The sequence below is a fragment of the Zonotrichia albicollis genome, chromosome 3 (genome assembly GCF_047830755.1).
Source record: "Zonotrichia albicollis isolate bZonAlb1 chromosome 3, bZonAlb1.hap1, whole genome shotgun sequence".
NCBI classification, from domain to species: Eukaryota; Metazoa; Chordata; class Aves; order Passeriformes; family Passerellidae; genus Zonotrichia; species Zonotrichia albicollis.
The window spans coordinates 74,000,425-74,024,029 of NC_133821.1; the positions used below are offsets into that span (position 1 = coordinate 74,000,425).

General features: G+C 35.5%; 1 protein-coding gene across 31 annotated transcripts in view; it reads left to right on the forward strand.

Moving 5' to 3' along the window:
- TRDN (triadin) overlaps nt 1–23,605 on the forward strand; it is a 229,596-nt gene that overhangs the window by 25,966 nt on the left and 180,025 nt on the right. For 28 of the 31 annotated variants that reach the window (XM_074537877.1, XM_074537878.1, XM_074537896.1 and 25 more), the window contains 2 exons: nt 12,705–12,914; nt 19,078–19,116. In XM_074537877.1, coding sequence (XP_074393978.1) covers nt 12,710–12,914; nt 19,078–19,116 — 244 coding nt within the window. In that variant the 5' untranslated portion in view covers nt 12,705–12,709. The remainder of the gene's footprint in view (nt 1–12,704; nt 12,915–19,077; nt 19,117–23,605) is intronic. The other 3 variants (XM_074537899.1, XM_074537898.1, XM_074537885.1) reach the window with 1 other exon arrangement.

The following is a 23,605-nucleotide window of genomic DNA, read 5'->3' on the forward strand; positions in this document are numbered from 1 at the left end:
TATCCCATTATAACAAATGGTTTTGGGACCTGATATCCAGGTCACAGATACATGAGTCCCTAAACCAACCTTTAGGATATCCATTATGTTTCTAAGGAACTCTTGCTTTTTTTTCTTTTATTGGAATATAACAGTGTGAAAATTAGCAATATTATATGCTCTCTGGACTTAGGTATGGGTACAAGACAGATTCATTAACAGACTCATTTGTTGTTAATTTGCTTGTGGCTAAAACTCAGATGTTGCTAACAATTTCTAACACCTAGTCATGACCTCATTCTGCAGAGAGGTGTTGATTGATTTGGGCTGGCAGGAGGAAGGATACAGAGAATGGATACAGTTACTGAAGGAATTTTGTCTTTTCCTCAGGTAGCCTTCAAGGAATCCTAAATTTTCTTGGTTTTTTTCAGTGTGTACATGAGATTCCACACAAAAACATCTGCATAGAGATAAAAAGAGAAAACAAAAGGTGCCTAGGGCTCTGTACCTGTACATGAATACTATGTAGTAATTTTTCTCATTAAACTTACATTGAAAAGTTTTTCACACATTCCAAAACTTGTTCATAGTATAATCCTGAGTAAAATGGACTAAAGTATGGCTAAATTACAGTAGCTGGTTCAGAAATGGGTCTCAACATCTCATAAATATCTCATTTTTCCAGATTACTTGATATTGATTTGAAATAAACTTTTCTCCTAAGATTTGATCATTTCACATAAGATTCTATTAAATAAATCTTCGTAAAATAGTGTAAGGATTTCTCAGCTTTGAGGATTTCAGAATACACATTAGATAACAGGTGTGTTCTGAATATGAACCCTCAACAAAGATCAACTGTTCTCAGTGTGACAGCATATCCTACATGTCTCAGCTGCCCTTAGAGATCATGCCTTTTTCCAAATAAAGACTGGAGATTAAGGATATTATTAATTTGGTCTATCAAGGTTAAACTTCCACTTTAAATTACAATTTTAGGAATTGTTATTGCCAAAAGAAAATAATGAAACACACCAATAATTTTTATCTAAATGCTGAATTCTATTCCTCTGTGTCAGTTTAAGATTTCTCTTGTGTCCTAAAATTGAAAGGATATTTTCCAAAGGATTTTTTCAGACCAAAAACAGAAAAAAAAAAAATAAACCAACCCAAAGCCTTCAGATGAACCATTTCTATGATTGCCACTGCTTCCTAGAATTCTTTCCTTACACTGAATAAAAAGAGCATATCAGAAATAAATAATTTTGGGTTTATATTTTAGCATATAAAATAAGATAGGAAAATAACTTTAAAATCGAGTTTCAGAAAACCTAATTTCCCTAGTATTTTAAGTGCCTATGTAGTGGCCTTGGCTTCAGCTGTTCTGTAAGTGTACATATCGAGTACTCCCATATTAATTTGAAAATAACTGCCTGACAGAAGATAGACTTTGCTTCACCTGTTTACTATAGCTAACTACTGTCTCTTGGGAAATTGCTTATACTAAGCAAGTTTTCTTCAGCAGCTCTTTTAGTTTTCTGTCTCACTGACAGGATGACCTATAATGTAGTTGCAAATTGCCATTTACAGATGAGATCTAACAGTAACATAGATGACTAACTTGCCACAAGCACTTATTTTAGGTTTCCCCTTCTATCAGATAAGAATTTTTTCCTCCAATTTGAACAAAGTTTTTTCTCTCTCTCTGTATGCATATATATATTTACTATATAACTTACCACTGTAATTTCTGTTGTTTGCCAAACATACCTTTATCTTCTGTCTCTGGTAAATTACCTGCAAACAAATTTTTTCAGTATGTCTTATGAGTATATACATTTAAACTATGCATGTGTTGAACTCCATATTTTAGTGCAGTGGTGACTGGGTAGCTCCATAGGGAAGACTTGTCAGACTTGCACCATTACTTGCAGAGAGTATAGTAAATTATTGTTAGAACTACTTTTGTTTTCAGAATCTGTAAATGCCATTATATTTAGATATAAAATTGGTCTAACTTTTACATTCATGTTAGCTTGAAAGAAAAGATATCAAGTGAATAATCATATTAAATATTCCTCAATACACTTATTTGAGAAAGTAGTAGTTCCATCAGAGGAAGCACAGATCTGGAATTGTATTTATAGAGTTTCTTTATACTGGTAGACTTGTTCAGAAGATATGTGGAACCTACTATTTCTTCTAGTAAGTTTCATTATTTATTAGGACTGTCATCATTTTACAGATGAGAACAGATTAATTTTTTTTCAACAATAAAAAATAATTCAGTGTTTTTTTTCTAATCCCTTCTGAATATTTCAAGGATGTGTAGAGTTGAGTTTCCAAAATCTAATAACAAGGGGACTGCACACGTTGCTGTTGCTTCAGAAGGTCTACTGCTATTTAGAGATAAATGGCAATCGTTTTTCTCCAACTTTCATTTTGACATTTTAAAAGATAAGATGCACTTCTCAGCTTATATCAACTCAGAGGTGTGTCTAAATATCCCTTTGGCATCTCTTTCTGAAATGTCAGGTTGCTAAGATGAACAGGAAGGTAAAACTTTTTACTGTTTCAGAGCACCAATTTATTTCCAAAGAAAGGAAGGTATTTCTACCAATCAATAAAAAAATTCAGATGTGGAATCAAACAAATAATGGATTTTTCAGGCTGCTGCTAGTTTAGGATTAAGTATTCAGCATTCAGTTGCATTCTTATCTCATCTGCATACTGAGAAGCTAGAAATGAAACATTTGATTTTTTTAAAGAATCACATTTCTAAGACAATGTAAGAAAACATATCAAACTGAAGAGATACTTAAAAGAGAAAAATGTAAATTTCCAACTTTCAGATCATGAAAAGGTGAAATCTGGTACCTTTTTGAAAGGAAGCAGCTCAGTGTCCCTTTTCCACATCTTAGTATCCATTTTAAACTGCAGTAAATTACATTTCTCTTGTTATTATCAACTGCATATCCTCCAGTTTTGATTTTATAAAATAATTTATCCTATTTTTTATTATTATTCATTCCTGCTGTCTGCTAAGGTCTCAAGAAATTATTGCAAAAAGTGATATAGTTGTAATTAAAATATGTAAAGTTTCCCAATAAAACATCATCTTTTAAACCTGGTCCTCAGGTCTCCCCTTACTATTATTTCTAAAAAATTTCAGGTATGAATTATTGCAGATAGGTTCACAATACAATCGGTCATATAAGACTAACAGCTCAGAAGATCTTTTAATTACTGCTAATGCCTTCTTTGTCTGAGGTACTGGAATAATCAGAATGCTGTAAAAGCCTGCTGAAATGCATATGCACACAGGAAACAACCCCACAGAGCAGAAGGTTAAAGCTCATATCAGCCTAATGTTCTTTAGAAGCAATTTTGGAGTGAAAAAATTTTTACACTTCCTTGCTAAGTATGAGACAAGAATTCGTCTGTTTAATTTGAAGTGTCACCAATGCTCTACTAGAGTATGAAATTTAAACATGTAAGAAAAGATGAAAATTCAGCTCCAAATCTCTGAAGTTCAACTTTTAGTGTGATTTAGGGTTCATTTTGTATGAACTTTCAATGGGATGAGGACATCTAAATCCTTCAGCTATCTGCTGACCTAGCCAGGCTCTGAGAACATAGCTTAGAAGTACATCAGCTGAGAGGGAGTTACCTTATTTTACTGCTGATTGTATTTTAAAGCACAGTGTAATTTCGGTCTGGCTGAAACTGGTTTTCACTTCTCCTACTTGAAGTTCTCGGATTATTTCAAGACATCTGCACAAAAAAGTAGACCTTCACATGTAATTTATCTAATTCTACATTACCTACCTTGGCTCTATTCCAGAACAAGCAATAGCTAGTATTAATATTTCTTCTCAGGACCCAGTGATGCATTCCTGAAAAATCAAGTTTCATTCCTGCAGGAAAAATATGATTGGAGCAAAGAGACCTTTTTGCAGTTATGTACACTTTTACCTTTCCAAAATCTTCCCATTATCTTTTTTATCAGTTACACTGGTTGCTAGAACAAATTGATTTTTCCAGCTGTGCTTCCCAGAATTTCTTCCCTACTACCCCATTCTGTTCTCTCAGATTTTCTAGACAAACCATCCTCTATTGCTACTGCTTGAATTTCTCTCCTTGATGAGTAGGGAGGTGAAGTCCAGATTTCCTTCAGGGAATTCTGACTGCTTTTGTACAGCAAAAATCCAAATCTCTCATTTGAATCTGCATGGCAAGGAGTTAACCACATGTCAACTTCTTACATGAGGTACAACCAATCTTTTATATACACATAAGTTTTTTTAAGGCAATCTTTGCAGCTTTCCTCAGTGAAAAAAAATACCAGATACATCCATTCAAATAATTTTAGTAGACAAAAAATGAAGGTTTGAAAGTATCTTATCTTTTTCAGCAGCCACTGTTGAGGAAAATGTTTTGTTTTAAATGCTTAGACACTGCCCTGCCAATGTACTTGCTCAGCATTCAGGGAAATTAAATAAAGAAAATTCCTGAGTCAGAGATCATATCTTCTTATTCAAAAGTCCTTATTTCTTGCATGTAGTTGTCCAGCACTTCTGCAACCTGGTTGTACATCACTGGAAAATAATTTTCTGATTATACAGCTATGGAGGTTTTCTAGTTAGTATTAGTTATTTTCTACTGAGGTACTTTACTTTTTCCACATAGCCCATGGTAGCATATTGAATCCATGCTGGGTTTTCATGGAAAGATTTTGGTAGTGGGGGAGGATACAGAGTTGATTCCTGGATGAAGTTGCCAGAAGCTTCCCCCATGTTTGACAGACCCAATATCTTGTGGCCCCAAGATGGACCCACCACTGGCAGAGACTGATTCCATCATGATGAGAGTGTCACCTCTGAGAGAAAAGACTTAGGAAGGGGAGTAATAAAAAAAAACCTTCAGCTAGAGAGAGGAGAGAGAACAAGTGAGAGGAACAGCTCTGCAGACTGCAAGGTCCATGACGGAGAAGGTGCCCCAGACACCTGCAACCCAAGGTAAGGCAGGCTGGCTCCCTGCAGTCCTACAGGGGAGCAGATATTCACCTGCAGCCCCTGGAGGACTCCACACCAGAGCAGGTGTGTGCCCACATGAGGCTGTGAGACCATGGGAATCCCATGCTGGAGCAGCTCCTGGCAGGAATTCAACCCTCTGGGGAATCAGGGTTGAAACAGCCTTTTCCTGAAGGACGGACCCCAGAGAAGGGACCCACCCTAGGGCAGTTTGTGAAGAACTACAGCACATGGGAAGGCCTCGAGTTGGAGAAGTTCCTGGAGGATTGTCTCCTATGGGAGAGATCCATGCTGGAGAAGGGGAAGAGGGTGAATCCTCCCCCTGAGGAAAAAAAAACCACAGCAGATACAGCATGTGATGAACCACAACCCCCATTCCCTCTCCCCCCGCACCTCTGCAGGGAGGATGCAGAGAAATTCCAAAATGAAATTAAGAGAGTGTTTGAAAGATTTAGATTATATTTCTAATTACAAATTGTGATTGATTCAACTAATTTCCCAAAGTCCAGTCTGTTTTTCCCATGGTAATAACTGGTGCCTGATTTTGTCCTGTTCCTATCTCAACCCATGAGTCTTTTCTCATATTTTCTATCCCCTGTCTAGGGAAGGAGAGGAGTATTAGGGCTTTAGGGAGTACCTGGCATCCGGCCAGGGTCAGCCTACCACAGTATCCTAAGCACCTGCAATTATTACAATCCCAAAATATAAGTCACATGTATTAACATGCATACAGCATTAAGAATTTCTAGTTTTCACCCCATAGTAGTGCTACTAGTATTATTTACTGATGCTATATGAAGCACACAGTTTCTTTGGACTTGATAATGAAATGGCTTGAGAGAATACATCTTTTAAATGCTGCTTATTGAAATCGACGAAATGAAAAGATTGGTGTACATAATTTCTTGGACAATGAATAGAAAGATTAATACTATCTACTTCCTGAAATTATCAGATGTTCTGTGTTGATCAAAAATAAAACCAATACAGATATAATAACAGAAGAGGAAATTAAAAACGTACACAGACTAACCACCATAATAATTATAAGTGCCTTTTCTGAATCCAATCATTCAACTAATTTCCATACACCATCTTCTCCATATTCCATAACGTCTATTCTATTTCTTTTGTCATGTAGAATTGGTTGCTGCATAATCTCCAGCCCTGTTCTCCGCATTTCATAAAGATTATTACATTTCTATAACTATCAGTCACCAATAAATCTGCATATATTCTCTCATATACATTCCCAGACACAGCTTTCTAAGCCTCTAGTCTGCAGCAGGACTACCTTAAAGTCTGAGAAGTTGTGAATATACATAGGTGTTGAGAGGTTTTTTTCTCTTTGCACTTTAATTACACAAACAGTAGAGCAACAATTTGGTACACTGCATAATGAATTTAAAAGTTTGTAAATTCTTGTATCGGTTGTGAAACTCCATTAATTTATTTTTCCATTTAGGTATTCCAGTGGCCTTTGTTCATTCATATGTACAGAGATATAATTTCATATAAAAGAGAAGAAATTGCTGAACATCAGTAATTTCAAGAGATGATTTCTCTATCTCTAAATAAATTAGCTTTTCTTAAAATTTTCACATTTCTGCTCAAAAACTTGTAGAACCTTGTTCATGCTCAGAAAGCCTACACTAGTTACCCATCACCCATTTTTGGGCTGCACTGTGGATCCTTGTCCTACTCACAATCTGTTACAGATAATCAGGAGAGTGCGGAGCTTTCAAAGATAAGTTCAATTTGCCTATTTAAGTTGTCTTTCCCTGTTTCTAGCTCCTTCTCTTGTTGTCATCTTATTGCAAAAGTTCCACACCTTCGTAGTGATTTCTCATGGGCACCTCCTCACAGCACTGACTCCAACTTCTTCTTCATAGCAGAGCCAACAAACAGCAACACTCTCTCTCCCTGCCCAGCTAACCCACTCTTTTATAGCACTCATCCTCACTGGACACAGCTGTGGCCTGTTAAGGGCAGGCCGGTTCCTAATCTTTGGTGATTGGTACAGCTACAACTCATCAGGGGTGAGATTACCTTCTGCACTGTCTTTATTTTCTTACATTCTATCTCCCCACATTCTCTGTGTTAGAAAAGGTCTTGTATCTATATTTCCATGTATATCCAGTTGAAGTCATGGTCTGTGTTAGTGCATCTAGCTGAGTTTCTAACCTATTGAAGTTTTCCAGGGCTACAGATCTTCCATGGAAAATGGTTTTAAATCCACTTTAATTGCATCCTTTAGCAATATTTGTAGGAGATCAAAAGGTTTTGACCAGCTGCAGTGCTCTTGCTCTTTCTCCTCGGAAATATTCTGCCCTCTGTTGGTTGTTGTCCAGCATCTGCATTTTTGTCCCCTGGCGCTAGTCAGATAAGAGAATAGAGGCTCTCTGTTCAGTGCATACGATAGGTCTTGAAGGTCTCTCTTCTCTTTGCTCAGCATTTTGTTTCCACAGAAATATATATACAAGAAAAAAAGCATGAAAAAATTCATTAGGTTGCTTTAGGAAAAAATATTATTACTAATATTTTATTGTAAGGTACTCATTATGGGCCACAGAAATAATTCTGTCTTTTCCTTTATGTTTGTATAAGCCCAGGAAGGAGAAGATAGCAGAGATATTGAAGCAGGAGGATGTCACAGCCAGGCATAAGTATCCCCTGAACAACAGGTGCAGGTGTAATCCTTTCTTGTGGTAGAAATCATTTTCCTCATGTGGGGAAAGAGTGATTATTGTGATGCCTGCAGGTCTGTGGACTCACTAAGGGTGATGTGCTGAGCTTGAAAAAAATGCAGCAGATTATCTTATATCCATTGCCCACTCGTTCACTGAAGGGTTCTAATCCCTTGTCCTCTCCTCCCTGCAGTGCCCTACTTACTGTGGGCTGAGACTCCTGCCTGCCTGATCCCAGCAGTGCTGGGTTGATAAGGTCACCAGGTTAAAGCCCAAGGCTTGAGCTGGTGCTTAACATCCAGTGTCGATTTTTACAGCAATTTTTTCTCTTCCTTGCTTCCTTAATTAGTATTTAAATATTCCAAATGAAGTGGAATAGGTCAAACAGAAGCCATTAATGACCTGAATCCAGAATACTCTGTAGCCTATTTACTGGAGTGCTCATCTGGGGAGTACAACAGACATGTCAAAATCTACCAGCTCTCTCATTTAGAGCACACTGCACTGAGGTTTCTCACATCCCAATGCATTGCCCTAGCAACAATATTATTATTTAAAAGTGAACAACCTCTTTGGTTTTTTTGGTATTGTAACTAGTCGTCTGCTTTTAATATACTTAGCCTTAAAAAGGCATTGCACATTGAATGTTTTACTTTTTTTTTTGTCTTTTTGGAAGAATAAGATTGTTATACATAAAATAGTTATGAAGTGATAGAAATGGAGAAAATTACTCTTTTCACCTGAATGAGTCTGAGCAGAATCTGTTTAATTAATAATTTCGGATGTTTAGTTTTGTTTTGTTTCATTTTTCTACTAGTGTAGGAGAAGGTGAATCTGTTGAACTCTAAAATCAAGTCCCCATCCTTAACCATGGACTCCTATGCTTACTAAGTTTTAAGGAGATAATGCCTTAAAAAAGAGTATTTTACCTAAGCTGCCAGGACTACCACCTCACTCTGGATTCTGAAAGTCACACGGTGTTCTCCTCAAAGTTGTCACCAATTGTCAAGGTTTATTTATACTTACGAGACCTTATGGGTCTTCAGATTGTATTCTAAGTGACAACTCTGAAACCAGAAGAATAGTAAGAATCTCAGAGTTTTAGCTGTTTGGAATTTAGCAAATCAATCTGTTGATGTAAAGGTGACATTTGCGACCTGATGGGGCAGTCCTGTGTGCATGAGAAATTGTGATGTGCAGTCAGAGGTATATATCCCTGGAGTAATCTTTTTATAGAAATATATATATATAACTTTTTTAAGTTCCCGTCCTCATTGAAAATCAATACCAATCACAACCCAAAGTGCCAAGAGGCTCTAGCAGACATGTGGTGGTGGATTAAAATTGGATGGCTGAAATTGTAGCAGCCTTCAGCTGCACCCTCCACTCCTGTGATGGATGTTGCTTCTCCCAGAGCAGGGACAACTGATCTGCTCATGAATCTCCTGATCCACTGCAGTGCTCATCAAAAGTAAACTGACTTGGATTCAGGCTGGCTGTAATATGGACACAGAAATTTGTCTTGAGAGAGAAAATGTTTATTATATGGACAGCAAGGATGCCTAGGAAATTTCAGCAATCTAATTTTAACCTGCTGCTGAATGACCTCTGCTAATTGTAAATGTAGAACTCAATAGGCTCAATCAGGTGATTTCAAAGCAACAAAAATGCCTATTTGGGTGCCTGTCCCCCACTGGGCACCTGAATCTCCACTGACCACTTGGGCAGAAGTTCTGACTAACTTTGGTGCTTTTCTGAGAAAAAGGAGAGTCACTGCTGGCTGAACTGATGAAAACATTGTATATACATCCCCTTTTTCTCTGTTGTCTAGCTTCATAAATATTATCACTGAAGGTTTGCAGAGAAAGTTAGAACTGGTGGAAGGTGGATAGAAATGAACAGAGCACTAAGACACCTGAAAGCGAGAAAGAACCAGAGAAAGACACGCGACAAACACATTGGATACTACAATAATGGAATACTTGTGGAGAGAGGGAGATCATCTCAGTGTTACTGTCTCTTCATTTTGGAGTCATGAAATGGTGATGGTATCAATATACAACCCACCCTACATGAGATTATGTAGCAGCAAACAATGTCTTTGTGAAGAATCATCAGATAAAATCCTCCAGTCAATTTTGTTTATATAGGTATCTAGGGACATAAAAATCTAATTTCTATTTGCTTTAGGACATCCTGTCTAGGTTTTTTTCTTGGGGTGTTCCAAGAAAAAATTTTCCTTTAAATTTTGCCTGCCAGTCCTGTGAGGACATTTTTGATAATCTAAAGCGTTTAAAACAACACTGGAAATCTCTCTTAGGCCCCTGAATCACACTGCAAGCACCTGTATCAGGAATCTCCAGCAGTATAACAGTACTTTCCTAGCTTGACTTCCAGTCAAATTTTAAATCAATAACTGTTCACTCACACTTTAATGAATGCAACGACAGCGATTTTATTGTACAATATCCTGAGTTTTTAATGGGAAATCTGACTTGACTACATCAACAGGCCAAAAGCTTTCATAGATAACCTTCTAGCATACTTGATCTCTGTCCCTGCAGCATTGCTCTGATTGATAAATCATCAGTTACTATTTTCTTCACCAAAGATGTGTAGTGGTCTGAGTTTGAAAAGTTAGGTACACTAAATAGTAAGGAACTATTTTCACATAACAACAAACCTAGAGGAATTATCCTTTGACTGGTAATTATAAGTCTATATCTGTATACGCACACAGAGTTTTAATTGTTTGTATTATAACTGCAAATATCTGCCACTAGGGTGTCCTTGAAGACATGCTGTGGTACTAATCAGATTTGTCAAGATGAGACAGTACCTTTCTATTCTCTCTTACACATCATAAACTCTGACTGATATCCCCAAGGGGAAAAAATGCATAATGTGTCATTCATGACCTGTTACATGCACAAATTACTTCCACCGTGTATGCAGTAAGATGATAAAATGCTATTGATTTTGAATTTGGCTTAGGAAGCTGATTTTTATTCTTAGTTGTCACTTGGCAGATTTTTCCTCCTGCTCTGAATTGTTTGATCTAAAATTTTTGTTTGGAGAAATGGATGCAATGATGGTTTTATAATATTGTTTTAATTGTATACATTCTATCCTAGGGGATAGATATTATTTATGAGTGGAATAAATATTCTATAAATAAGAACAAATTTCAAATAAGTAATACAAAACATGTAATATGGCAATTTTGATTTTACAGCTCTGCAGTGTAGCAGAGCAGTTTTTCAGGGCTTGAAGCAAGGCACCAAGATGCTTGTGCAGAAGCAAAATTAAAAGGCAGAGCTAAGGCAACTACTCATTAATACAATGCACTGCATAATAAATTTTTTAAAGGAATTCTAGAACAGATTAAGACATGAATTTGAAAACTCAACAGGTATGACAGATTAAGAATTAGGGAATCTCTTCCAACAATATTATCCTTCCAAATTTTAAGTTTTTGTCAGATGCATAAAGGGGCATTTCAGTATCACATTAGGATATTGTTTTAACATTCTACAGCATTAGAATAGCATCTATTCATTAGCATAAGGATCAGCAGAATTGTTTGGGCAAAATAGGAAGGGAAAAATGTATGTATATATGGTAGTATTAATGATTTTATCCTTTCTTCATTCATTTATTTCTTTAAGAATATAAATGTTGTGATTCTCAAAGAGAGTCTAAATAGAGATTTGATGGTAAATATTGGAAAGTCTTCAACAGCCTGTACCTTAGCTCCAGCAAAATTTTCTCAGTGCCTATTTGTCATTTTCTATGTCAAAAGTGAAATTGAATCTGCTTACCTTCATGCAGAGCAACTCTGACACACAGAAAATATCATTTTTATAGATTGCATCAACTGTGACAGAAGACAAACAAAAAGCAAAGATCTGCACAAACCAGGTGCTACCTGATTCCTTGAAAGTTTGGATGTCTGTATGGACAAGGGTCTCTTAAATAATTGAAATTAATTTATGCAAGTTGATGTGGGACCAAGAACACATGTAATATATCTTTGAAGATTTTAACTCTAACATACAAGATATGGCAAACTAAGTGGAGACACTGTGGTCTTCTACTAGTTTGAACTGTGGTATTCAGAATACTTATACTATTGTCATTGTATATAATGGAAAAAAATGTACCTCCTTAGGTTGTTTAGTTTATCAAAATATATTTTATGAAGATTAAGTTGAGAACTTTCAAATACAGTTAGGTTTCTGTTACCATAGTTTTGGTTTGTGTGAAGAATTAACGTTTATGTCCAGAATTAACATTTTTGGTACCTCAGGAAGTAGGTTAAGTCACTGCTGTTACTGTCCATTACATAGTTAATGTGTGTCAGTTGGTCACTTAGCTAAGGAACATTCAACTTCCTACCAGCTTTTTACTACCAAACCTATGCTTTCTGCAACCAAGTTTGCTTTGCCGTTGTAATTTAGGAGATTATTTCATTAAGTGAAAAATTCCACAAAGGTATTTAAAAATCAGCTACAATCTTGTTCATGACTTTTAAGGATCCTGGACATGGAAATCATTTGTTTTTCTGTTAGATGAAATTAAATATATGTATTTCTATTTCTACTGATACATGTCCTTCACAGCAGAATTCCAGCCAAACCTCAAGTGGCATAGATGCATTAGCTCCATTAAAGTCAATGGAAGTTCACTTAATCACATCACCTGAGAATCTGGCCTACAGCCCGTAACAAGATAATCCTTTGGAGGGTAATAATATTTTATGCTTTCATCAATCACTCTCCTAGGCTTGTAGCTATTTGTGGCAGACTCAAAAAAGTCATATAATAAAAAAGGCTGGTTGTGACTATTTCTTCCAGAAAGTCCAAGAACATTTTTTCAGTGATAAAATATTTATATTTATTTTAAACATTCTGATGACAAAACAATTTCAAAAGAGCATTCATATTCTTGGCTTTAAGACTCCAAGCTGTTACACTCTTTTCTTCTGTTTTGTCTGTCTGTACAGGACACATGTCAACAACCACGACGATAATAGATGGTAAGAACGGCTCCGTTCCCTCGTCATCCATGAGAGTGGGCAAGAAGTCAGTGACAGAAGACTTTGTGAACACCTTCAGCTCTCCAGCAGCATGGCTTCTTGTTGTTGCTCTGATTGTAACCTGGTCAGCAGTGGCTATTGTAATGTTTGACTTGGTGGATTACAAAGACTTAGCAGGTAAAACTTAGCATATTCTGTTTCATACCTTGCATATTCAAATTTAAAAATTTATTAAGCAGCATCTATTACACAAATATGCCAGTGTCTCACCTCCTTGGGGACAGCACAGTGTCTCTGCTGACTTTAAAAAGAGAGAAGATATTGTGAGAAATGTCAGAACATATTAGTTTATACCACATGCACCTTTATAATTTAAGTCTCTCCACTTTGCAGCCCATCCTTATCCTGGAAAATGAATATATTGACAATAACATAAAATATATATGAGCATGTAAGGTCAGATTCCTGTTTTCCAATTTCTATTTAATTTTTTTTCCTAGAAAAATGAAATTAGTAATTATTAATATTTTCAGAAATATAGTCTAATTGTTGCCTTGAGTATTCTGATATTTGTTTACATGGTTCAATGATCAGAAAAATGTAGAAGAATGTGCTAACCCTAAAACTGATCTTCAAAAACTATAAGTACAGAGGACCAGATTCTTAATATTAGCTAAAACACACCCTTGTCTTCGATAATCTAGCCTAGTTTTAAGACTTGGATAGACAAATGAACAAGATCAAGCTTTAGGATAAACATCAATATGATTGATGACATATATTGATTACAGGGGACAAAGATGACAATGAAGTGGGTGGTACAAGGACTGTGATTCTAACTGAGGAACAGAAAAAAAGAGGGGCAAATAAAAAAATGGAATATTTAGGCCTTTTATCTGGAAATTATGTTAAATGGAAATAAACTAACTACCTATGTTTGCAAAGGGTATGTAGACTTCAGCAAGTTTTCAGTAGTAAAACCTTTGTGAAGCTAACAGCCGTTAACACTTGGGAAACATGTATGTGAACCAGAAAACATATTATTAGGGTCCTTGTCTTCCTTAAATGAGAATTCCAGCTCTAAAGTGATCGCATCTGTCACAATAATTAACTAGGAACTGAAATTCAGACTTCAGACTTTTAATTCAAAAGAAATTGAGTTGATGTTTTGGAGTAAATTTCCTGGACTTTATTAGTTTATTGATAAATTCATAGATTTTTTTGTCCTGCTATATATCAATATCGACTTCAGGATTTACTTAGAAAGCTTTTGAAACAAATATAGATCTTGAAAGAGACCAACAAATCCTGGATCAATAGACGTCACAGAGCTTCAAATGTGGAGAAAATGTACCACAAAACTTTCTTAAAATTTCTTTTCATGTCTTTGTTTTCAGAAGGACATCTCTGGAGTACCAGGAAAATATAAAGTTATTTTTGAGACCTCCTTCCAAAATAAGCATCAGATTTTAGTTTGGACACCAAACAGTTGATACTACAACAGAGAGACAAGCCAAGAAAGAAACTCTCATATTCAACTTTAGTTTTCCATATTCAATAATAATCAGCCAATCAATCAGTCAAGCAGTTAATCAAGTTCTTAATATGTTTTCAATGAACAGTCAAGAACCAGGGCATAGCTCAGACTAAACTCTAACACACAGAAATTTCTGAACTTGCTATCAGGTCACACTTGCTCAATTAACAAGGGCAATGCTAAGCTATAAGAATTTGTATCTGTACCAGAGTCTGAAGGAAACTTCTGAAGTAGATGGAATTCTGCTTACATTCTACTGGTTAAATGAACTTAAATCTCAGAAGTGTTGATGGAAAATGCCATTTTCAGAGCAGGATGTAGAAATAAAGCAATGCTAAATTTAATCTACAGGGTGAGTTTTTATTTTGTGAAGATCTCTGAGAGATACTTCAGTATTTAGAGTTCATGAGTTTGTTTCTTTTCCTTCCCAGCAATATTTCTGTTCCTAAGTGATTAATTAAGCCAGCATTCAAATCAGGTCTTGATGGTCAAACATTAAGAGGCAGAACTGCTGTACTTCTTTCAGCAAGGATTTTTAAAACTATTTTATGTATTTATATACATATAAGAATAGTTTCATAGCTGTTATTATAACCCTTAAGTTTCCACTCCTGATTTCTTACAGGTTTTTTTTAGTTAAATCCAGTGATTTGTGAAAAAACCATGGAAATAGGTGAAGATTGTACATATCACATAGCTGGCATTATTGATGCAAGAATTGATTTCACTTTTAGACAGTTTGCCTACAATGGAAATAATGCCTCATTTTCATATAGAAAGTAGAATTTGGAGCACATTTCTAAGTGGCTCCTTAATTTAAAACCCAGTAAATTTTTTTGTCGTAGGTTTGATATTGCTCTTTGAAAAAGCAGACCTACATAAAAAGAGTAAATAGTTATGTTCGGGGCTGTGAATTTAGTTTTGCAAGCAAAACTAAATCTTGCAAGCAAGATTTAAATTAATTTCCTAGTTTTCAAATGCAAATGAAAGATGCCGAAAAAATTATATTCAGCTGTGGACTTTTTAAATCCATAAACCACAGAAAAAAACAGTGTATTTCTCCTCAAAGAACACTTGCCTTTCATAAGCCAGTGCTTTCAATCTCCTTCCTGTTTCTCTACCTGAAGTTCCATGAAGTTCATGCTCAGAAATGATGCATGGCATAAGAATGAGGCAGGCTGGGGAGCTGAACTCAGAGGAGACAGGAGGGTGACCGAGGAGCAGGCTGCACATTTTGAAGGGCAGTTAAAGAGCTGCCAGAGGATTCTGGTCTGGGGGCTCCCTACACAGGGACTTCCACTATGTTTCTGTGCCAGAAATGACCATCTCCACGGCAGAGCTGTAGCAGTGGCTGTGCCACGCAGGAGTGAGTGCAGCACAAAGCAGGAGCAGTCTGACCTGGTAAACCAGTCAGGGAGCTGTGTGGCTGAGGAATAGACATGGATTTTTTCCCCTCTGATTGCACTACAGAGCTGCTAAGCTCTGGAAAATACAGGAAGTGCAATGTCCTGGATTATGAGTTGCCTAGAATATACAGAGATTCACGGAGCTCAGTAAAAACATTACACATGAGCTGAGAAAGAAGTACTTTAAACTTGAACCTGGGTTTTCTTTTCCTTCAATAATTAACAATTTTACTCTCATTACCTGAAAGGCAAATAATTCCAAAAATACATAAATTATCAGTATTTTATTTATTTATATAAATAAAATATTTATATATTTTATTTTATATATGTATTTTAGCTCTTATGTATTCTTTTAATTTATCGGTTCGAACTTCACACTAGCCTCTGTGATTAGAGTGCCAACCCTTATGTTTTGCTTCTTGATATGGTTTCACATCCTTTTAACAGTAAACTATCAAGTTTTTGAAATTTTGACAATCTATATAAGATGACATTTGTCCTGGAATGGTATGAAAAAGAGATGTTTAGTTTCATCGTAAAGTAGATGTGGTAAATTGCTTTTTTGCTGGCCCTCTTTATTCAGCATCTGTAAAGTAGTTTTTGGAACTGAGGGAGGCTGAGGAAGGTTAAAATTTAGGGTTTCTGTAAGTGAAGTTAGATAATATGAATTCAAGATCTGCTCACAGCAAGATTTAATATACAGTTTTGTGTAATTTTACACATCCAGTACATGATGGCTGTAAATTCTATAGCACTCTGTATTATAGAGGAGGTGCTGGTTGTGACATAAATTATGGCAGGGTGGTCCTGTGTCACAGTTTGCATGTGTAAAGCTTTGCTTCCTGGGTGGTTATGTGTCAGTTTGTTCAGAAGTTAGGACAGGGATAGAATCTACAAATCAAATTTAGCTTTAGCAGTGGATTTCAAGGAAGGTACGAGACAAGAATTAGATCTGTACTGAAAGTTTCACCCCTGTTCTATCTACCCAGAAGAAGGAAATTAAATTTTGCAGTGTTGTGCTTTAGTGCATTATGCTCATTCCTTTGAGGAATCAAATGAAAGCTTGCATTCCTATCATGCTGTATTGTACAACTGTGAACATGACTGAAATATTTCAAAGGTGGTATGAAGGTGACATGCATTACAAAAGCTTGAGAGAAGAAACAACAAATCTCCTGCAGTACACAGTGTATACAAATAAGGAATAAGTAGTATACCACATTGAAGAAACTCATTTATTTTCAATATTTTCAGAAATGAAGAAAAAAATTAATTTTGGCTCTATGTATGCTTTGCAACAGTTCATTACTTCCATCCTTTGTGTTAGAAAACACACCTTTTTAACAGGCTTCATAATTCATGAATGTATTTCATGCACTTCTTGTACACATAACTGGATTATACATTTTAATTGGTAAATGCAACTCAATAATTTAAGATTATTTTATTTTAGTCCTTAAGACTGATTGCCCAGGAATCTATATTTGCTAATGGGCTAATAGAGCATTCAGAATTCCCTGCCATCTCTGTGACCAATTACAGCTAATTAATATCCCCCTAATTTGAGATCCAGAGTGTTCAATATTAGGAGTAAATTGACAGTGATTTAGCCAGTCACCTAAAGGCCAGATTAAATCAAACCTAATGAAGCCTCACCAAATCTATGAAACCCAAAATTACCTACAGAATAATATAGGTGAAAACATAGAAAACACACACAGACACACTTGGCAGAATGAGCTTGCTAAGTTGTTTTGATAAGTGAAAAAACAAAAACATGGGTACACTCTTTGTTGGGGCTAATTTGTTTTGCTCAAATAAAGAGGCTTTTTAGAGACCTGTAGCAAAGGCAGACCTTTGTGGAGGTAATTCCTTTAGGAATTCGGAGTTAACAGTACATGGAACTCCCATCCAGGCAGATGATTTCTTTCATTATATATCTTTAATCTTTTTAAGTTAATGCAAAACATCTGGCCAAATGTTGTGGGGCTTCCCATAGCAGCTTCTGAATAGCACAGTCTGAAGTCACCATTTCCTTGCCTGAACCTGTGGTCATTTTTATTACTGCCTTGCAATCACAGATGGATTTTGTCTGGCCTTGGGGAGTATATAATCATTATCAGGAATACACACATACATTTTTTCTCTGCAATATCATCTCACTTTAGTCACCCTGTTGGGCTAATGTTTACTTGAAATTTTTAAGAACTGCAAAAAGAAGAGTGTAGCTGTTTTTGCTCCTGTGTTTTATGATTTTATATACACCAGTTTTTAAACTGAAAATATACTTGCATTTAGTCAGGAAAAAGAATGAATTTCTGGATTGGTTTAAACCACTAGCAAACTTAATGGAACATAATTTTTTCTCTTTTTCAAACATGCAAAGTCTTTAACAAACCTCCTACTCTGAAATGTATCAAAACAGTGCTATAGTCTTCTGAAATACATTTTATACTGTACTTATAAATGTAAATTCAAAGCATGATTGAACAGCTTATCTGTTTCAAAGTCCTTAATGAAGTTCTTAATTGAATTATATTACTTCAATTAATGTACCTAAAACCTACGAAACATTTTTTCTCTCTTCCATGAAAAAATCCTTTCAAGGGATTTAAGCCCAATTCTAGTTTATAGAAGGGCTGCTCAGATGACATCTGGTTTCTCATGTTTCAGTCTGCAGCAGATTTCATAGCTGAGTTATAAACCCCTAGAAAATGAGTTTATACTGAAAAGAGTGACAATCTATGAACTATTGCAGTATTGCAAGTGCTGCTTTCATCCCAAAAGGTCCAGTGTATAAAAGGTGATAAATTTTGATAGATTAAACTTTGTGACATTATGCAGTTGAAAATATGAAATTCCAGAGACTGCCTCAATGTATAGGGACGGATCTAAGAGGAGAATTCATGGTTAAATATGCTTCATGGGACACAAAACACAAAGCAAATTTCCAGTGTATAATGGTATCTGTGAAATTTCTAATTTTAAATAAACAAATCAAACGAGTAATTCATTCTGGTAACAATTGCAGTGAGGCGATTCTTTGGTTATTTGCTGTTGAAGAAATTGAAGTAACTCAAATAGAATCACCTACATGTAATATATTATTTTCAGCAATAGAATTTGTTTGTGATTTGTGAAAATACTGTGCTTTGTTTGACCATCTTTTTACCTTGCTATGATTCACACTGTATTATCTCACACCTACAGCATATTGTTTCTCCATTTAATGAACTCAAATTTATGCCGCATAACAGCAGCCCCACAGAGATTAAACTTCACTCCTTAAGTGCTTCCTTTAACTAGAGACAGCTGAGGACATTTGTTATTGCTAATGGTGTTTCTTCATTTTTTTTTTTGTTGACCTTTCTGGGGTTCATGCTGTTGCCACCAGGTTTAGCACAACATTGCGATGATCCCTGTTTCCCACCTGGTAAAGACCTTCTGCCTGCAGTGTTCTGAAGATGTGTGTGGCTGATAACAAAGCATGGGCACGAGCAGAGGCCAGCACAGGGCAGCACTGCTTCTCAGCTAACCCCAACTCTGCCGGGCTGGGGCTTGCAGCAGCCTGTGCCTCATTTTCTTGTCATGCTTGAAGTAGATCTGACAGATCTAAGAGATGCCCCCAGCCAGGAGAGTCCCAGGAAATGGTGTCAAGCTGAGGTACTAATTTTACACTTTTAATGCCCTTTAAAGGGCATTAGAGATGCCCTGACAGATCTGAAGATCTGTGCTCTTATTCAGAGAACTGAACCCTTAGAATGAGAAAAAAATAAAGCTTCAAATTATTTTAGATGTGTTTCAGAAAACACCACCTAATGAAGATCTGAACTATCAAATCAAAACCTTTCAGCTGATATCAAATTATGTCACATAAACTACACTTAAAACCCATGCTAAACATGCACTCCTATCCACATGTAGGGCTATATCAAATGGACCTGAAATTACTCAATTACTTTGTGAGAGTTTGTGGATTTCTTTCTAAATTTCGGCAAGTAAATTCTAGTTATAACTGCTTTTTTGTTCACTTTCAAGTGAGGTTTCCCCTATGAACTTGACCTCAATATTATTATCTAAGGTTGATATTAGAAAGAGACAGCTACAGGCTATAGTCTTAATATTTACAATATATGTACTTATTACATGGAAATTACTGAGAAAGCTGACTCTGCACTTTTGGACAGTTTTTATATCTAATATAATTAAAAGTTTAGTTAGTATTTTTATGCTAATAATTCAGTGGTACCAACCAAAGTTTTACCTGTTTATGGCTTAGAGCTATAAGCTTGACAAAACTGTTAGTCCATGAAAGAGAAACATAAGACCTAAGGACAGTTATGCTGATAAAGTGGGACGTTACTAATAGGAGACTATGTGTATATTGACTCCAGTATCTTAGATGCTACTTTTCAAAAGATCACAGAATAGAAAGAAAGAAAGTTAAAAATATATAAACTTTTAAATTAAAACATAGGTCTCTATATATAATAGAATATTTTACTAAGAATAGAATATGTTTTATTACCAAAAGCTAGTGTTAGGCTTCTGTATTTCATCAAATACAACAGAAATTCTCTGTCTTCATCAGCTGTACCTTGTCAGTGTCAATGGAGCACTTTATATCTCATAGATCAATCTTTGCACCAGATAATTGCCATCATTTGTAACTTAATTGCATTCAATTCACTGGAGTCAAAATATGTAATTGATGAAAATCCAACAATTATTAACTAATTTGCTGTGATTCATTTAAAATAAAAAAAGCCACCTTAGCACAAGTTGAACTCTGAGTATACATTTAACCATTTGACAGGCAAAAAAGATTGATAGGAAACTACATTTCTGGCAGTTACTAAGACTCAACTAATGACTGAAGTGATTTGCACAGATAATCAATTAGTCACTTTTTGTTGTGCACTTCACAGGAATAAATGACATGGACTATTAAACATAACCAAATTTGCTTGAGAGGCTACAGTAAATCATACCATCTGATTACTCAATTCTTGTATCCAAACATCACTTTTAAAGTACTCACTATCAGCCCTGATTTAAAAGAAAAGGGGTTTTCTGTTCAAAAAGACTTTGTAGCTTTATGAAAATTTCCTTCTGTCTTGTCAATGCCAATTGTAGGACTTGAGAACTTTGTCAGTGTTTAGCATGGAAAATCCAAATAATCTTCCAGACATCTGCAATAGCTAACAAACATTTTCCAATCAAATTCAATTGAGTTGTTCTAGGATAAGATTTCTTTGAAAGGTAGTACGCAAATTCCTTCTATTTGATTGGAATTCTTCCTCTGTCAGCTTTAACTCTTCCAAATTTCATCATTTTCCAGAAAGGTTCTGGAATTCTGATGTTTCCTCTGATAACAAAACAACAGAACTGTTACTATGCTCACAGCAGTGAACATGTCAGCACAAGAAAGAGGAATTTTTATTAATCTGAAAAACATCTCTCATACTGTAGCAAGTAATAAAATACTTTGACAAACAAAACATTCTAGCAATGCATTTTTGTGGAATCAGTGCTGTTCTGGAATGTAAGTAATTTATCAAGGGGAATAGTTGTATAGTCCTGGCATTAATTATGAATGTAAAGTTACAAATCTAAGTGCTTAGCCAAAGTGTGCCATAACAAGAAGGATTTAAATGTGAAACAACATCACTAGCAGGATCCATGTCCCATATCTCAGTAATAGGAAAATAAGGTGACACGTCCATCCTAATTTTTCAGGCTTCCTTTCTAGTCAATGGAAAGGAATGGGTATCTTTGGAAATTGATTCATGTAACCCTAAGACAGATTTCAGAGGAAAGAGAGACACTTGCCTTCTGAATGTTGCAATATGTCTTTCTGCACTGGCTTTTGAGGGAGTTTAGGAACACCAGGGATTAAGTATCCTTTCAGGTATATTTCCCTAAATAGGATAATCTGAATTTAAACTGTGATTTAAGGTAATTATGTAGTGCCAACTAAATTCTTCAATATTAATTGTATATTTCTGAGCTTTAACTCCTCATTAACCATTTACTTTGTTTCCCCTCCTTCAGCAGGCATTTATAAATTGTTTACTATTTTATCTAAGACTTAAAAGTTGTCTCAACCTCTATTTAAAAGTTAAACAAAAGTTTAAACTTCACAAGTCTATATCTATCTGACAAATATTCTGAGAAATAACCTCTACAATTGAAATGCAAAATCCTGCCCCCTCTACTTTCAGAGCAATGGATTTTATGTGATATATAATGTTTCAATTACAGTTTAAATCAATTATATTAATCTAAAATAGTATTAGCTATAGCTATAGATTAGTTACAAATTCTATATTACACATCATATGTTAGAAAAATAAATATATTGTGAGTTACTTTTAAAATAATTAGTCTCCTAAGAAATGAGAATTTGGATGGAAGACTGCTAATCCAGTCAAATGTGTTGACTACAAGGTGATTGCAAAAAATCTCATCACGTTTTCAATTGCTGGACATCTCTAAATTTAAAAATGTGAAGATCAAACTTTGTTATGAAAATCTGCATTCTTTCAGCTTCACTCTTGAAGTAAGAGTATGCAAATCTTCTGGAAATTATTATCTTTCTTTGCATGCGTGTGAGGTAAATTGAATCTTTCTCTGTACTTGTTAACACCAGAATTGTTTAATTTCCTTTGTATTTCATTCTGCTAGGGACCTTGTAGCACCTGGTATTGTCAAAATTGTTGGAAGAACTAAAACCATGGATTTAATCAGTCTTAATTTTCACTTCAGCATTACTTGGTGTGGTGTTCTTAAGAATTCTAGAACACATCATTATTATTAGCACTACTCTTAAAAATGTTGGAAATAAAATTTAAACAGAAGATCAGTGCACAAAGACATAATTTTCCAGGTTCATGCCACTTGCATCAGACCATAAGTGAGCTCACAGTATCTGTTTAATACAAAATTTCATTTTGCAAATACCAATAAAACGTCCTCTACATAGCTAAAAACTGATTTTTCAAAACTTTCTATGCTAAACAGGATTTGCAACTTGGACCTGTTAGCACAGGCATGACTGGACACACAATTTTGCCTCTAGACACTTATAATTTCTAATCCCTTTTCATAGTGTGGTATGAAGACGTTATGAATTAAAGACCAGGATATGATGTTGAAGACTGATTCATCAGCAAAGATGGCTTGCCTTGGGGTGGTTGGAATAATTTCCTCTGCTCTTGATCTTGCACTTCTCTGAGCATTTCCCTTGCCTGCCCAGGGGGGACAGCTCTGCTACCTGTGAAGCCGAAGCAGTTTTTGAGCTGCTAGTTGATAGACCAGTTAATTAAAATAAATTGATACCAATTCTTGTTTAGTTTATAGCTGTAGTCCTTGCAGCTGTAAAAACCTGTGGCTGTAAAAGTAACTGAGCCCTCCCTATGACACCAGTGGGTAAAAGGAGAGTGGATAGCCACACTGAAAATAAAGGCAGCTGTCCAAAGTTAAACCATCCCTGCTTGTGAATCAAAATCTTGATTATGCTAAGGCACCTCTGGCCATGTCCATTCTACTAGTCCACTTTGACTCCTTAGCACCTCTAGATTAGAGTAAAGTGTAAATGGCATCAAGGGTCAGGTCATAAATTTACTTTTTAAGAGTAAAGTATATACAGTGTATATATATAAAGTATATAATACCTAAATATAGGTATTCTTTTTCCTGGTTAACGCTTGAGAAGACAATTTCTGGCAAATCACTTGAAGAAACTAAATTTCTGTATCTCAGTGCATGAAGACAATGCAAACAAGTGTCATGCTAAACAAAGTAAATATTTGCTGGTTTACTACTCAATCTTTCGGAATAAAATAGTATGCACGATAGTGCACTAAATTAATTTCTTTATAACTCTGTCATTGCATCATGTCATACCTTTAATTTATTTG